The sequence below is a fragment of the Opisthorchis viverrini genome (assembly GCF_000715545.1).
Source record: "Opisthorchis viverrini unplaced genomic scaffold opera_v5_300, whole genome shotgun sequence".
Classification (NCBI taxonomy): Eukaryota; Metazoa; Platyhelminthes; class Trematoda; order Opisthorchiida; family Opisthorchiidae; genus Opisthorchis; species Opisthorchis viverrini.
In genome coordinates this window covers 331554-349047 of record NW_008751961.1, presented here as the reverse complement: position 1 = coordinate 349047, position 17494 = coordinate 331554, and the positions used below count along the sequence as shown (strand labels likewise).

The 17494-nt window shown below is 47.2% G+C and overlaps 1 protein-coding gene across 1 annotated transcript in view; it reads right to left on the bottom strand.

The window, feature by feature from the left end:
* Positions 1 to 279: 279 nt before the first annotated feature.
* T265_14950 (hypothetical protein) overlaps positions 280 to 17494 on the bottom strand; it is a gene marked incomplete at both ends in the record, with an annotated part of 31286 nt that continues 14071 nt past the window's right edge. Inside the window, 11 exons of the mRNA XM_009175938.1 lie at positions 280 to 465; positions 890 to 1244; positions 1279 to 1340; positions 1374 to 1629; positions 1667 to 1841; positions 1877 to 2166; positions 5886 to 5947; positions 10557 to 11080; positions 12904 to 13136; positions 14834 to 15060; positions 15425 to 15754. Of these exons, the coding sequence (XP_009174202.1) occupies positions 280 to 465; positions 890 to 1244; positions 1279 to 1340; positions 1374 to 1629; positions 1667 to 1841; positions 1877 to 2166; positions 5886 to 5947; positions 10557 to 11080; positions 12904 to 13136; positions 14834 to 15060; positions 15425 to 15754 (2700 nt within the window). The remainder of the gene's footprint in view (positions 466 to 889; positions 1245 to 1278; positions 1341 to 1373; positions 1630 to 1666; positions 1842 to 1876; positions 2167 to 5885; positions 5948 to 10556; positions 11081 to 12903; positions 13137 to 14833; positions 15061 to 15424; positions 15755 to 17494) is intronic.

Sequence of the window (17494 nt, the reverse complement as noted above, 5' to 3'; positions counted from 1 at the left end):
GGAGGCCTTCGATTTACAATCACATGAATTCCTCGTCATTACGGGATTCGAAAGCGAGGTCTACAAAACGTATGCTAAGAAATTAGGCCTCAAATTGCCGTTCTCCATCAACTCCGAAATTGGACAAAACAGTTTTATTGCGACTTTCTTACGGGGCAGACTAGGCTTGTCCTCCATGGACTGATCAAGATCAACATCAAAGCAAGCTCTTTTAGCTCAACGGTAGGTAGACTGACCGCCAATTAATGGGAATAGTTTAACTTGTACATGTGCACTCACTTGGTGAACGCGCCTGAAGATTTTCTCCACACAGCGGGCAGGCTTCATTGCCGCAGCAATAGCGGTGATATCGAAGTCGATCACGTTGACACCTCCAGTCAGCAGGATCAGTTGGCTGGCCACAGAGACCACAGGGAACAGCGTCGTTTGATGTCGAACGCCACCGTGTTTGGTTGAGGTTGCCGTCTAACACCGGAGGCTGGTTGTCCTGTGGACAAATTGCATTTTGACGCAACACCAACTGGCTTTGGACAATCAGACGGTTCATTCACCCAACAGCTTCAGTTTGCCAACCACCCGATAAGGCTGCTTGTGCAAATGCCCTATTGGTGATGGATCTAGCTTTGGGACCAGAGATGAAGGTACTCCCCATCCGGTAGGTTATAAACGGTGAGCGATCGTTGATGGATTGGAAATTGACCTTTCAGTTTGCCACCCGATAAGGCTGCTTGTGCAAATGCCCTATTGGTGATGGATCTAGCTTTGGGACCAGAGATGAAGGTACTCCCCATCCATCCGGTTATAAACGGTGAGCCATCGTTGATGGATTGGAAAGAAGCGATCTCCTGTATATCAGATTTGGCGTGCATATTCCAATGTGCCCGAGAACCTGATTAGCGGCGTATGTCGTCATCCGGGAAACCAAACCAAAAACGTAGATGTCTCCCTCCCGAATTTCTCGACGGTCACAACAATAATTGGTGTGCATCTCATATTCCCGCATTAGCCATTCGATGTGATGAGCAACCTTTAGAACGGCGTGCTCCAGGCTATCTGAGTGATGCACGTGACTCTCCAAACGCCCGTTGGCGTTCTCCAGGCGGTTGTTGGTCACATTCCCAAAATGTACCAACCCACGTTGTGCATGAATGGCCCACTTTCGAGTGATGTGGAGCCAGTGGGCAGTCAAATAAGAGACAAAACTGGGATCTGTTCGCCTCAAGATTTGCAAATCGTGGCGAAATCTACGGGATTAGTGTTTGGTGCACAGTCACTTACTCAGCTGCATTATCAAAGCGAGCCATGCGGTGGAATATGTGTCGACTGTGGTTGGAAATTGTCTGCAAAAGTTACACCAAAGCTATGAAACATACGTGCTTCCGGATGGCTTGCCGTGCGTGAAAATAGCACAGCATTACGTCGCAGCCAAATACAGCTTTGGCAGCCCGCATCTGTGAAGTCATTTTGTCCATGACGAACGTTTTGACTGCATATTGTCCACCCATCATATCCTTGAACAAGCTGAACAGCTTGCGCAATGGCGCAAAATGCTCGCTTTCGACAAAGGCATACATTACGGGTCGACCGATCCCCATGCCATCTGTCACAAGGAATGTATAAAGCTTGTAACTTAACAGCGAACGTCAGTGGCTCGAAATTTATTTACCCAAGACGGTTAGTACCGTGTGTAGCATCAACGTTTACAACGTCCGGGAAACGTCTAAAGAGTGCTATCTGCTGCGTTCGAGAAAAGCACAGGTGACTATATCTGCCACCCTCCGATTCCACCAGCAGCACGCGACCGCACTCTCGAAACTTGGCTATGATGGACGACATGTCATCTAAGAAACCAACTAAAAGGTAACCAACGACCTACTTAACAATGGGGGTCGACACTTGACGCGATAGTTACGCACATCCTTGATAGTGAGTACCTTTCCAAAGTGGTCGGCGACGTACTGCCGAATCTCCGATGAGGGAGCACCGTATTTCAAAAGGGTAGAACACTCCTTCAATTCATCATTTGTCAGTCGCCAGTTGATGGGGAGCCTGTCAAAAATAAACTTGCTGCGTGGATGGTTGTGCTCCAGGTAGTAGGAAGTAACCCTCAAGCAGTCATGGTACCGGCGAACGTGGAACCTTGCCGGACAATCAGTACGACGTGTGCTACAACGTACACACAATCAACCATGAACTTACTAGGTGCGACGAATTCCACGGCTTCTGCTTCGTCTGCAGGGATGTCTGCTGCAACGGTAGAAGGCTTTTTCATACAAAAGTAGCGAATTGCTGCTCTTTTTGTAGTTTATACTTACGAAAACAACGAAATGTTTCGTTTGGTACTCTTTCAAAGCGACTTGAAGTGCATTGAAAGAGAAGAAACTTTGACGAGCTAAATTCTCCACAAAACCATCCTCCGCATTCGCGTGCTCAGCCATATCAGCCATTTAAAATATGATTATCGCGAGCCTTGAATATCATGGGGATTGAGTAGATTAAAACAACTTTCAACAAAACTGCGGCCGTTTGGGAAGATCTCATACGCCCGGAAAATTACCATCAAATGTTAAAAATTTATGTTAAAGTTTTCCTCCTTCGAAACACAGTTTCAGAGAAATTTTGGGTGTGCGTCTAGCCCACGGCACGTTTCTAATGCTTCTAGTGCTGTTGTTCAAACAGCGCGCTTAGTTTTCCGTTTGCGATCACTCGAGGTTCGGAAACCAAACCAGTCCGCAAGGTTGCTACTAGTTTTAGTCGGTTTAACTTATTGTTTTTGTTCATCTCTTTGAAGTCCCGGAATATATAGTTGTTTTTCTGAATTCGGGAACTGTTATACAGCAGTTTCCTCACTGTCATTCCGCTACCGTCTTTCTCCGGCTGACTCTCCATGCTGGTCAATCTTAGGCAAACCGTCGGGCAGTGCGTAATGCGGTGCGTGTGTTTCTTTTTTGGTAACTTGTTTTTTGTGATGAGCATGCAATATGAAGGTGCATATGTTTGATCTAGTGTTGTGGAGGCCTGACTTGCTGCGTCGACGGTATTCGGGACCACCACGGCACTCGACCAAACAATGCCCACAGTGATCGTGATTATGAGAGCTGATTTTGAAGTTTATCCGCAATGGTTGTGTGTTGGTGCGCTAGTAAAATCTATCTTTCCCCTTGTTTGCATATTTCGGAATCCAGTAATGCCTGGCTAATCACGGCTTTTGGATGACCACCGGTTGTGCTGGAAAACATGTGAGTTCCCTCTCAGTATGCCCGGCATCCGTGTAGTGGTGAGTTGTGGTTTCCATGCTTGAATTACTGTTGTTGCCATATTGTCCATATGACCCTCCTGGATTCAACACCGAGTCCAAGTGTAAGCGAATTAAACCTTCGTGGTAGAAACATCCGTATGTAGTCTGCGTTCAACAATGTTATCACGATGGTGATGACGGTTTCGCTTGTTACAGAAATCACAAAATCTACTTGGAATGTCAGATTACCGTCTTTCAAGGTTGTCTTTTCCTTGGTCCCTGTACTCAGTAGAACCATTGGGGAGGTGAATGGTCGATCATCTGTTAACACTGGTGGCCGTGGTTAGTCAATCTGATTTGGGGTGCCCTAGGTCCCGACCTACCTACATTTAATGACATTGACGATCATGGCTCATTCGTGCGATCACTGGCGCTTCTGTATCCGAAACGGTTCAGTCTGGCTACCCGGAATCCTGTTCTCATAGTGCAGTACACCAAGCAAAGTGCCTGGATGCACCATAACGCCTAATGCATGGCAACATATCATTCCGCTCTCATTTTCTGCACCATGCCATAGGTCCGGAAACCAAGTGGTTTTCTCCGTTTTCCAATGGTACAGTTTGGGGTAAATCCGTCCTATAAGGGTTTTCCCTCTAATTTAGATCCACAGTCTTTCGGCGCAGCCGCTATTTCCTATCGAAATCTGGAGCACTCGAAAATGGTGAGATAGGAAATAGACTACGCTGCGTAATTTGAAGGATGGCGATTTCCGTGTGGTTTCGGCTTTACACTGGCGGACGAGATACGGTCGCGTTATAAAGTTTCGCAACGGAGGCTGATGGGTTGGACACAGGTTTCATTGACCAGCGCATGCGGGGTGTGCTTCCTGCTACCGTTTTTTGAAGTTAATCTCCTGCGCCTAGGTGAGTACAGTTTTTTGATGTGTTGGAGTTACCGTCAGACCAGTACTCGGTGACATGCCTTGTCTGATATTTGTGTTAGGTCTAACGACTGATTCCTCATTCCAGGAGCAATGAGGCACCGGAAGGATGGCTCTCCGTCAGCGACCAAGCGCTCGGCATTTGAAAGCGCAAGGAAAGGTAATTTCGAATTTTCATTTCCACGATGAACAATGGAGTTACCGTCTTACTCTCGACAATGGTGACAAGCAATGTCTGATATTTTTCTCTGCCTAAATGATGTCTCTTTTCTCCAACATAGGTACATTAGGCGAACTCAACGGTGCCTACACGCGCCAACTACTGTGACGTTTGCAGTCAATCAATCGAATTTTATTTTGATTTCATCTGTGGTTACGCGCTGATTGTCCGCTTTCTTCTCGCCGTTCAATAAAGTTGCTATTCGTTCTTGTTTCTCTTTAATTTCTGGGTTTTACGCACACTGGTTAGGTTACGCATAGACCGGATTCAGCGTTTAAAAAGGGGTTCATTCGCTGCATGGAGTTTTGTCGTTTGGTTTGCTTCGATTGCTGGAAGGTCGAAATGTAGTCATGATTAGGCAGCTTTCGGTACGAATCCTACTGCAGGGCGTGCAGTGTTTTTGCATCGAGCGGTTGCACGTTGCATTTTTAGTATATGCGCTCATGCTTACCGCTGGTCTTGAATCCGCCGGCTCATGACGGACTCTCGGTGTGGACTAAACGGTTGAACAGCCCGGCCGAAATGGCTCGGGAGGGTCCGCGCGCGCGGTCGTCACAAAGTTGGTGCACGTCGTGAAATGTATTTCCATTCGGTTCCGGATGTAGAGTCAGTTTCAGGAGCGCTGCGGTTGCCCAGTGGGCAGTGGAAGAAGGGGCTACATGCACAGGACTGCTCGATTTGAGTCGCTTATTTAACAGGAATCTCAGAGCTGCTGGTTCCGTATGCGCTTCCTTCCGTATCATATTCTCGGTTAGCTTCGTGGGAGATTCGCACTGGCGGAAGTTGGTTTTGTACAGCCTCCATAGCAAGGGTATCCCTAGGCCTACAGTATGGATCCTTGGAGAAGATGGGGCGCTTGATTTAGTTTGAGTAATTTCAGTCCGCTCAGGTTTCGTCCGGAAGACTTGAACCGGTCCTGGTATGGTGACCCATTCGTTCTTCGGGCTGCCGTCTTGTTTACAGACTCGTCGCGGTACATCAGATTCTTATAAGTGGGGGTGGGCGGGCAATGGCGCTGCGCGTAGACGACCTTGTCGTGGTGTGAGTATCTAAGGTTGTTTAGCCCACTGGCAAGAAGTTGGGCGTGCGGCATTGTGCCTCTGCCTAACGGCTAGACTGCGCTTGCCGATGTTATTTGTGGTCTTGAGCGCTTATATACAGCTATGCTTTGTGCGACTAAGAACACTAACCTGCCGTATCGACGGTCGCGTGGTACCTCAGGCGGGTTGATTTGCTGCATACAGCAGGGTGCGTAAATGGAAATAGACCACAACTGGCAACTCCGCTGTTTCTCCGTCTTTTCCCAGTTCCAAGACATTCCATAGGGTCTATCCATTGTTGCACACCAACTGGTTTGTCCTGCGCCGACTTAGGAGCCTCAGTCGGCTCGGGAATCACGAACTCAATCCTCGACGCCCCGTCCACCTGGTTACTTTTGATGTTCGCACTGGTGCAAGCGGGACTACATGCCCTTCCACTCAACTCACTTGACATTGATGCTTACCGGGAAGAATTTGGGACCCAAACACACTTGCTGAGCCAACTGGCCCTTTGTTTTCCGCTCGCTTCCGAATGCGTACCTCAGAATCATCTTTGACAGCATGACATGGCGTTCAACGCTGCATCATCATCAAAGAAAGCGACGTCAGTGTTGACGCTGATGCTCCACTGCCGTACAACCATAAGGTTCGTCTAATTATATTTAATGCCCAAGGGTGAAAAGAAGAGTGGTTAAGGGAGGGAACCTAGTGTTCTCTTTCACCACCTGCCAAGTCACGCTCCTTCTACCTCGTAGTTTGCGCCATTCCGAAGGAAGCACGGAGATCGACACTCGTCTCGGAAGACAGTGTTTCGTCATGCGTATTACGGGACCGAGCCATCTTAGTTGGTGGTACTGGTGTTTTCCCCGGTTAAAGTACCTACCGTACACTCAAATACCCATCTAATCACCTCGTTAATAACGCGCTAGTCATCCGAAACCAGCCACGCTTCTGGGGCATCGGTGGTAAAAAACCTGAGCCTCATTATCTGTCCGCAGAGGTCACGTCTAGCACCCACACGACAATACAACCCTTGCTGTAGACTGGTACACACGACCTTTAGGATCTACTGAGATGCCTTCTGGACACCATAGGTGGCGTCAATTAGCAAACGTGATTCGAGCCTTTGAGACTCTTGCGCTAACTTTAACAGATACACTTCCATCAGGGCTAGTACAACTGCCGAGGTACGTAGAGTTTTCCAATCTCCAGTTATTCTCCTTGAATTGTTCGCAGACTGCACGTTCTGAAGGTTCAAGTCGCATGCCAAAAGATGATCTGATGGTGGTCAGAGCTTGTGTTTCGCCTTGGTCTTCAAAGGTGAGGCCATGTCATCTGCCTACTCCAGATCGACAGCTCTCACTAGCGACAATTTGAACACGGGTTTTGAAGACCTGCCAGCATTCACCTCATGTCACCAATGATGTTGAACAAGCATGGAGAGAGTGGACATCCTTGTCGGACACCACTTTATGTATGGAAGCTCTTGGAGAGCTCACCATACAATCTAAACCGCCCAGAAGTGTGCCAATGTACGGATCGGATTACCTTCTGGATATCCTGTTGGGTAACTGTAGTTAATGACACCGACTGATCGACACAGTCGTTCGCACCCTTGATGTCAAGGAGTACCAAGATTGTACATACGGTGTTGCTCTAGCACCTGACGTAGTGTAGGGATGTGGTCAAGGCAGCCTCTACCCAGTCGAAATCTCGCTTGATTCTCACGGGTCAAGGCTTCGCGTGCCGCTGTAAGACGGAGAATCAGTGAAGCCAGAAGCCTTGTCATAAAATGAATCAAACTAACACCTCTGTGGTTACCATATTCACTGTGAGTACCCTTTTTGAAAATGGGCACTACTATCGATTCACTCCAGTTGTCTGGGACTTTCTCCCTTCCTAATAGGCTATACGCAGCGGTTGGGAAGTCCACCACCATCCTTGAAAAGAGCAGAAGGAAGGTCGTCAGGACCAACACAGATGACGCTCGAGTAGAGAAATGCATTCGGACGCTTCTGAGGCTGAAGGCGGCTCCATATTCATGGTTGAAGGCCAGAATTCTGGAGTGGAGGTAGCAGGCGGCCAGCTGAATTGCTGTTCGAAGTGCTGTGCCCAGTGGTCCAAACGTTCTCTTTGCGGTATATCGGGGAGCCATTTCGGTCTCTGATTATTTCTCTGACAAGGGGTTTTCGAGGACCAGTCGAACAAATCAAGTGGAACAGCTTGCGCACGTTTCCACCCTTCTTCGCATCTTCCGTTTCTCCGGCCTTTCGGGTCTATCAAGCCTCTTGGTCTGCACGGATACTCAGACAATCTAAACGCCCAGAAGTGTGCCAATGTACGGATCGGATTACCTTCTGGATATCCTGTTGGGTAACTGTAGTTAATGACACCGACTGGTTGACACAGTCGTTCGCACCCTTGATGTCAAGGAGTACCAAGATTGTACATACGGTGTTGCTCTAGCACCTGACGTAGTGTAGGGATGTGGTCAAGGCAGCCTCTACCCAGTCGAAATCTCGCTTGATTCTCACGGGTCAAGGCTTCGCGTGCCGCTGTAAGACGGAGAATCAGTGAAGCCAGAAGCCTTGTCATAAACTGAATCAAACTAACACCTCTGTGGTTACCATATTCACTGTGAGTACCCTTTTTGAAAATGGGCACTACTATCGATTCACTCCAGTTGTCTGGGACTTTCTCCCTTCCTAATAGGCTATACGCAGCGGTTGGGAAGTCCACCACCATCCTTGAAAAGAGCAGAAGGAAGGTCGTCAGGACCAACACAGATGACGCTCGAGTAGAGAAATGCATTCGGACGCTTCTGAGGCTGAAGGCGGCTCCATATTCATGGTTGAAGGCCAGAATTCTGGAGTGGAGGTAGCAGGCGGCCAGCTGAATTGCTGTTCGAAGTGCTGTGCCCAGTGGTCCAAACGTTCTCTTTGCGGTATATCGGGGAGCCATTTCGGTCTCTGATTATTTCTCTGACAAGGGGTTTTCGAGGACCAGTCGAACAAATCAAGTGGAACAGCTTGCGCACGTTTCCACCCTTCTTCGCATCTTCCGTTTCTCCGGCCTTTCGGGTCTATCAAGCCTCTTGGTCTGCACGGATACTCAGTTCCACCTGGAGTCGGGTGGAGTTGTGATTGCGGCCATCAGGAATCTGTTGCCGGATTCCCAGCAAAGATACGGTTCTATCAGAGATCCAATGTTTGGACAAGGTTAGCTGGGTTGTACCGCAAGCAGAGGTTCCGGCTTTGAGTAGCGCTTTGGATATCTTTTTCCAGTGACCTTTTAAATCCGACATCCTGCAGTCCGGAAGGCGTTCGAGGAGCTGGTTCTGATAGTTTCGTCTGACTTCTGGGTCCACTAGCTCCTGTGTTTCTCGTGTTCAAACCACAACGACCACCCAATCGGGCCTCAGCAGCGCTCAGTCTACCTACCTGGGCGTTCATACCACCAGCAACCACAACGATATTTGGGCTTTTAGCCTTCTGAAGAAGCACGACAATACAACCCTTGCTGTAGACTGGTACACACGACCTTTAGGATCTACTGAGATGCCTTCTGGACACCATAGGTGGCGTCAATTAGCAAACGTGATTCGAGCCTTTGAGACTCTTGCGCTAACTTTAACAGATACACTTCCATCAGGGCTAGTACAACTGCCGAGGTACGTAGAGTTTTCCAATCTCCAGTTATTCTCCTTGAATTGTTCGCAGACTGCACGTTCTGAAGGTTCAAGTCGCATGCCAAAAGATGATCTGATGGTGGTCAGAGCTTGTGTTTCGCCTTGGTCTTCAAAGGTGAGGGCCATGTCATCTGCCTACTCCAGATCGACAGCTCTCACTAGCGACAATTTGAACACGGGTTTTGAAGACCTGCCAGCATTCACCTCATGTCACCAATGATGTTGAACAAGCATGGAGAGAGTGGACATCCTTGTCGGACACCACTTTATGTATGGAAGCTCTTGGAGAGCTCACCATACAATCTAAACCGCCCAGAAGTGTGCCAATGTACGGATCGGATTACCTTCTGGATATCCTGTTGGGTAACTGTAGTTAATGACACCGACTGATCGACACAGTCGTTCGCACCCTTGATGTCAAGGAGTACCAAGATTGTACATACGGTGTTGCTCTAGCACCTGACGTAGTGTAGGGATGTGGTCAAGGCAGCCTCTACCCAGTCGAAATCTCGCTTGATTCTCACGGGTCAAGGCTTCGCGTGCCGCTGTAAGACGGAGAATCAGTGAAGCCAGAAGCCTTGTCATAAAATGAATCAAACTAACACCTCTGTGGTTACCATATTCACTGTGAGTACCCTTTTTGAAAATGGGCACTACTATCGATTCACTCCAGTTGTCTGGGACTTTCTCCCTTCCTAATAGGCTATACGCAGCGGTTGGGAAGTCCACCACCATCCTTGAAAAGAGCAGAAGGAAGGTCGTCAGGACCAACACAGATGACGCTCGAGTAGAGAAATGCATTCGGACGCTTCTGAGGCTGAAGGCGGCTCCATATTCATGGTTGAAGGCCAGAATTCTGGAGTGGAGGTAGCAGGCGGCCAGCTGAATTGCTGTTCGAAGTGCTGTGCCCAGTGGTCCAAACGTTCTCTTTGCGGTATATCGGGGAGCCATTTCGGTCTCTGATTATTTCTCTGACAAGGGGTTTTCGAGGACCAGTCGAACAAATCAAGTGGAACAGCTTGCGCACGTTTCCACCCTTCTTCGCATCTTCCGTTTCTCCGGCCTTTCGGGTCTATCAAGCCTCTTGGTCTGCACGGATACTCAGTTCCACCTGGAGTCGGGTGGAGTTGTGATTGCGGCCATCAGGAATCTGTTGCCGGATTCCCAGCAAAGATACGGTTCTATCAGAGATCCAATGTTTGGACAAGGTTAGCTGGGTTGTACCGCAAGCAGAGGTTCCGGCTTTGAGTAGCGCTTTGGATATCTTTTTCCAGTGACCTTTTAAATCCGACATCCTGCAGTCCGGAAGGCGTTCGAGGAGCTGGTTCTGATAGTTTCGTCTGACTTCTGGGTCCACTAGCTCCTGTGTTTCTCGTGTTCAAACCACAACGACCACCCAATCGGGCCTCAGCAGCGCTCAGTCTACCTACCTGGGCGTTCATACCACCAGCAACCACAACGATATTTGGGCTTTTAGCCTTCTGAAGAAGGGCACCTAGAGCGTCATAGAAATTACTTGGCAGATTCACAGCTACAGTCAGTTGGGACGTAAGCGGACACAAGCTGCGATTAACCTCACTTCCTCTATATTCTCTCACAGATGTTGCCAAACGAACCGTACGGAGGCGATTATCAACGGGTATCCAATCAAGCATAGACACTTCCGCTTGTACACTCAATACAATACATAACCCAGTATACGCAGCTGCAGCGGCCTCTGCATCACCAGAGGTGCGCAGCCGGAACCTATAGGTGGAATCTAGCATACGAGCAAGAGCCACCTGCTGATCTGTTTGTTTCAGTGTGCGAGCATTGAAGGTGGCTAAGTTCACAGGTTTTCGGGGTTTGAAAACGGACTTCGAAGTGTTTAGGGTTGTGACTGAACTAGGACGTACAGATGCTGCAGCTGAATGTGAGGCAGGGCAAGCAGAACGCCCAGTCCTAGAGCTGAGACCTGCGGAGAATGTATTCAAATTTGGGCGGGGGGAGGGGGAGGTGGAAGAGGGGAAACGTGAAAGTGTAAGATGGGAGGCGTCAGCAGTAGCGTGTTTTCGCCTATCCGCCCTGCTGTATAGAGCAAGTAAGGCGACCCGGCTGATGACATCACACAATGGCCGATTTGGCACAACAGGTTTGACAGCTCTAAAGTGCTGTTGGGCTGGAAATGCAAATACATTATTTTTACTTCGCCATATATGTTCAACCCTTAACATGGTGGACCAGGGGACTGTGTTCGTCAGACTTATACCAGTTGACCAACCTGGTGTGGGCGACTGTGCCGCGCGGACACCCCCCAGTATGGCTCACTCAGTCGCCGAGGTACACAAACCGCCACACCAGGGTAAGGTCCAGTCTCTTCGTGATGACAGTGATGCTCCGCTGCCGTACACCCATGGTTTACTCAAAAGCCTTATCGTGAAGAAAAGAATAAGAGTGAACAGATAATGGACTTATTGCTAACTTACTAAAATCATCCCGAGATGCCTACTCCTGTAGGAACTTTCCGTCTCTGTTGCGTCAATACAATATGTTGTGATACTGGCATATCGTACCAACTGAAATGTAAGGCGGCCTTGTACAGTTGGTTGTACAGTTGAGTCTTACATGAAAACGGAATTGGCGTGTAAATAACTGGTGAGAATTAGAGAAACTCGGTATTATAACTAGTTTTTAGTGATGGGGTTCCATGCATATTTGGCAATCTTGGTAGACTCTAATCCTATGTCTGGTATTGCTTTCGAACGAAATGTTTCGTTTTCCCTAGTGCAGTCCCAATTTGGAACTCCGTACTTGCTTGAACAGCAGTGCAGTCGAAACGGTCGATGTCGATTGAATTTCCCATTGATACCATGCAACAGAAATGTTTTTATTCAACCTCAATGATTAAGTAAATTGGGAGTTCGCCACAGGGTCCGCGGTGGTGATACTTTGTAATCGGCGAGCAATGTACCAAGTTCAACGCACTAACATCTGCCTAACCGATGCCTTGATGGCTCGCTAACTAATCACCCCCTCCCAAAAAAGTGAAACGATTGCGTTGCGCACGGTGGCGTAGAATGAACTTCCCATCAGGCGAAACAAAGTTAAAGGGTCTAAGTGAGTTCACACCTTCAATCGACAGGTGATCTAGGGGTTTAATAAACCCGTTGCTTTGCAGACATCAGCTGGAGGGTTCACTACTCGTCATCTGCAGAAAATTTAACCTCCCACCAAGCATCTGAGATGCCCCTGAATGTAAGTTCCTGGGGCCGATTATCCCTATCACATGGAGGCTCATGCTCAGCACGCGCATTCAGTTGACCACCAAATTGATATCTGCTGTTTTTACTTGTCAACGTGGAGAGCATATGTTGTCCATGCGGTAGTGAAGTAATCAATTCTTGGTAGCAAAACAGCTGCAATGGACTTGTGAAGTTGTTTTCTGAGGCGTGTTTGCTTGAAGAATAAAAGCTGGAAGCATACCAGTTGATTTCTCCCCCTTTTCACAAGTTTCATGCCTGAACTCCCCGTACCAACCCGTAACCCAACTTCATAATTCTCATTAAATTGAATGAATTCTGTTCTCTTGCCCTTCGCCCAGGTCAGCACATTTTTGTTCTGTTGTGCCCCGTAACGATTTCTTCAAACGTGGAAGAAGAAGTCTTTAATCTAGTAGAGTGTAAGTAATCCATCAGTGAAGCAAACAGATAAAACGTGCTGTGTAACCTCACTTTCACTCTTTACAACCAACTCCCGTCTCACCGTGCATGCTTCCTGCAACGAAATTTGGTTTAGTACCTAATGAAACATAGCTTACCTGTTTGCGGATTTGGTGTACCTTGATCCACCGGAATCTCCCCTGAATTTTGTCGCACTTTGCGGCTTGTGTTTCAACTGTTTCATCCGAACTGGCAGCTTCTCCTCGCTTCCTCGGTAACTCAAGTATATGTTTGACAAGTCCACCGGCTGCGTTGCAAAATATAGGAGAGAATAAGTTCATCCTAATTGCCGTTGCTTGCGTATTTGGAGCCCTAAAGAATCTACAACAAAGGCTTTACTGCTCTCTGCAATGAGTATAGAACAGAAGTAGGGTACTCTGATCTCTTCTCAAGGTCACAACACCCCTGATACGCTGTTGTTTCGAGAAATTGGAAGCCTGGGACATAGGTTTCATGGCATAGATAAATTACGGTAATAGAAAATAATGATCGTTAAGCTGGAGCACCGTTTCGGTGCTCCAGATGTCATGCCACCCGAAGGAAGTAGGAGGGCTTAGATACTGTCTGGTTGCCCAAGCATATACAGGAGCAGTCGAGATGCTGTGGTTATGTTCGAACAACTGACCTGGTTGTTAGCGGTCGTTAAGCAATTTCATCGTTTTTACCCTATTGTTTGCACATTGATGGACAACCGCAGTTAGTTTGAAAGTCCAAATGCCTAACCTTGATCCATCCATTAAGATATCAGACATCAATATAACAATTGCTCTTCACCACTTATTTACATGGCTGGAAATGTACGGAGATTTTTTTATCAATCCCAAATTCGGTACACAAAACCTTCACGTGGGAGCCTCTGTCAAATATACATCACCGACTTTCATATGGCTGTTTCTGCGTGAGTTTCGAAGAGGTGAAATCGAGCTGAAAATCTGACAAATACTGGATAGCTGGCTCATCCGCTTTGGAGATCATCGATATTACGCACCACGTTAACCTTTTGCGGGATTCGAACCCGCGACATTCCGATTAACAACCTAGCTTGATATCTTAGCGTCACAAGTGGCTGTTTAGCAGGATATCTTGATTCCCATTTCTTAACCACGCATTTCACGTTCAGCTGGCACTTCAAATTGTTCGCCCTTGTTACTCGTAGGGTTTTCCCCTCTGAGCAAATTTTCTAGGTTCTACGATGGTGAGCTGAGAGCAGACACAGCCATAGAGGTGGGCTCGAGACCACGACTGATGAATTGTTCAATATGCACTCTGTCTGGTTGAATTCTAGGGACGCCGCTCCACTACACGCAGTACGATTACCACTCATATTTTTAATTAGCGTATTCGCTTTTAATAGTCAGTACCGATTTGGACGGGCACAACTAATTATAAAGAGATACTATCAACTGGGTCAGCCAGATTATTCAGTCTCAAAGACAGTCCTGCTTTGGTGAAGCACATGAGAAGATTAGCTAACTCACCGATGGTGGGTGTTCTTTCTCGGGTTTCCGCATATTGTTCCCAGTGTAGGCGACACACCTCAGTTGCCACTCTCCAATATCTTCATTCCAGTGAACATTTTGTTCTATGAGTTCCTGAAAACAAGCAAGCAACTTCTATTATCGCAACGCATTTTTCTGCTAGAACTCATGAACCATCCTCATAATTTTTTTCTATATTTTCAAAGACATAACCGATGTTCTGACCACTGTGGACTAATTGAAGTGCTGAATTTGCATCACCAGTAGTCAAGATTGGCTTCAGCTGCTAGTCGATGTCGGTAGCATCCTGATAGTCTGTTTTGTAACCAGATTATCTGAATGAGTGTCTGAAGTTGTAGATTCTAGTAGTCTCATACTGTCCATCCAACCACTCTTATCTTTTGCTTCCCAACTTCCAATTTGATTGTGATTGTACGGTTAGGAGACATCGGTGTTGAATGCTGATGTTGGGCTATCGATCGTGATAATAACGGTCAAAGAAACGCAAACCAGAATCTACTTGGCACTCACTTGATATGGCTTTGGGATAAAATGGTCGATGAGCATAGTGTGCAGGGCCAATTCTCGTCCAAGTTGGCGAATGTTGTCCAACAGTCCCTCCATTTCGCGTACGTGTTCACAGCGCACGTCGTCCAGTTCGGCCCTGGCTTGCAGATACATTGTACTAAGTTTGCGTAACTTTCGCCGCTTTCCTGCAGCTTCTTCCTGAGTTGGGGGCGACAAGAAAATCTCACACTCTGTTTTCCAAAATCCGGACAAACATATCGGTAAACATTAATGTTGCTTTTTTAACAAACTTTTCACAAGGTTGCTGCTCACGACTGAAATATCATACAGGAGAGATCCGGTTGATTCTTTTGTGAAAATCAAATTAATATGTAAATTGATACTGCTTGTAATAAATGAGGTTGAAGGGCATTATCTGCTATGGAATATGGAATAAAAAAAGACGTAGGTTCCCCACGGATGCAATGTGTAAGTGAAACGAATTGAACTATCGATTCACCAGGTTCAAATGGGCATAAACTACCAAGCTAACGCCGTTTTGGGTTGTTCCAGCGACCCAGTTAACAGCGAATTTCACTAATTAGTCGAATTTACCTGGAGTGAGTTGTATTTCTCCTCAATGTTGATGCGTTCTTCTTCCTTTTCCTTCAGTTTCTGATGCAGCTGTTCGGCTCGCCTCTGTTGTCGCTCCAATTCGACCGCGGACTGCTCGAGCAGTTTCTCCTGAGCTTCTGCTTTCTCCAGCAAATTCTCACCGCCTACAATGATTCGACTTTGCAACGCTTCCATGCGACGCATGAGGTTTGATTGGACCTCTCTGGCTTTGCGCAGCTCTGCTTCTTTGTGTTCCAGATGGGCCTGTAGAAACAAGTAGGGAAACTTATCATAACATCCGGTGGTGAGAAAATCGGGATTTTTGGATATCTATACTCGTGTTCTATTCCAGAGGCCACTCACAAGACAAAATGCTTTTCAGAATTGACTGTCCTTTTTTTCAGTGACAGAAGGGATCACCATCCTTTTGGATGGTGCATACAGAGGCGGGCAACTGTAGCCTGCGATCGCTTTCTCACCGGGCCTGAGTTATTTTGTGCAAAGAATGATACGGCAGTCAGGTTGTAAACCTGGGATAATGGTGTGGCCCCGCTCAAACAGTTCTGACTCAGCCCGGTTGATGCTATTAACTAGAAAGGTATTCAAGCGCCATCCGCGACAGTGCTGATGCCGAATGTTGGCACTTCTCTACCAACAAAACTAAAAGGAAAACAAGAGTAGATGGATCTGGATAGAACCAAAAAATACCGTTGAAATTGGCTCCATTTCAAGGTACACCAACTGGGCACATCCTGAATGACAGAGGGAACCGGCAACAGACACAACAGAATTGATCATTTAGAAAGAAAAACGTGCCTAACGTTTTAAACAGCTACTATTGACCAGATCACGCAAGCTAGAATGGTTTTTACGTCTTGATGTGGTTTATCCACGCGTCTGGACAAAGCGGTTGGTACGTGACCTGAGTTTTACTTGCCTTGGTGACGGCAGCTCTCTGACGTGGGGTAATGGAGTTGACCGTTATTTCAAGACACATGCGAGCAAACTCCAAAGTTTTGCACAATAATATATGCAATAACTTTCAAACGGGTGATGTGCAAACTGGAACCACAATGTAAGATGGTTTTCAAGTGCACAACTGTTGTGCAGCTGTGAGACTTAGCCATTTCGGGCGGAGGGTCTGAGACATCTTCAGGTTTTTGACCACCGATATCTCAGAACTATAGCTGGAACCGTTTGGAACAGCGAATGTAGAACGAAGTGATCAGAAAACGGGTCTTTGGCGAAGCAAAAGCGATTCATTCGAAGGATGCATCAAACACTACAAGCTAAAATGGCCGGGCCGTGCGTCAAGTGTGTTCAGTTACCGCCTGCCAAAAGCGGTGTTGTTTTTCGGTGCATGATTCGGAGTGGCGGAAAAATTGGGTTGAACAAAATTTGACATGGTAGTAGGGAACGAAGGATGTTACGAAAGGTTTGGGTGCTGTTGACGCTCTTTACCTTCCTGTCTGACGTCAACATGGCCTTCCTTGTGTTCGACTGGAGACCCTGAATGATAGGGCGGCCATCCGATGCCAACGACGGTCATACTGTCAGTTTCCATCTAGATTGCTTTCCTAAGTGTTACAGGTCTAGGCACTTCGGGTGTTTGTGATGGGCCACTTCTACGTCCTCATCCCTGTCCCATTTTTCTTCTTGACATGGTAAGTCTTTATTCAAACATATTGACATGGCTGTGTGACCGTGCTGATGTCGCTGATAATGATGAGGAGAATGAGTTAAACCCATAATAACCATGCATAGAAAACCTTGGTCCACTGACTAAACCTCGATTTTATGCTAATCACTGGAACAGTTGCGCATGACCACACCCACAGTTTTGTTGAATTCGCAGTCACCGTCGTGTACTAGCTCGATAATAATTTACGTGGTGCTTGCTGGTCTAACCTCGTTGACTGACACCGTGAGTACTTTTGGGTACTATGAGGTCCAGAACACGTACCAGCTTGAACGTTTTTACGTTTCCCTGTTCGACTGAGAACAGTGAACAATGTTTAAATGAAACTTCTCTGTTTCTCTTGCCCAGTATACTTATTTTCAACCGCCTAC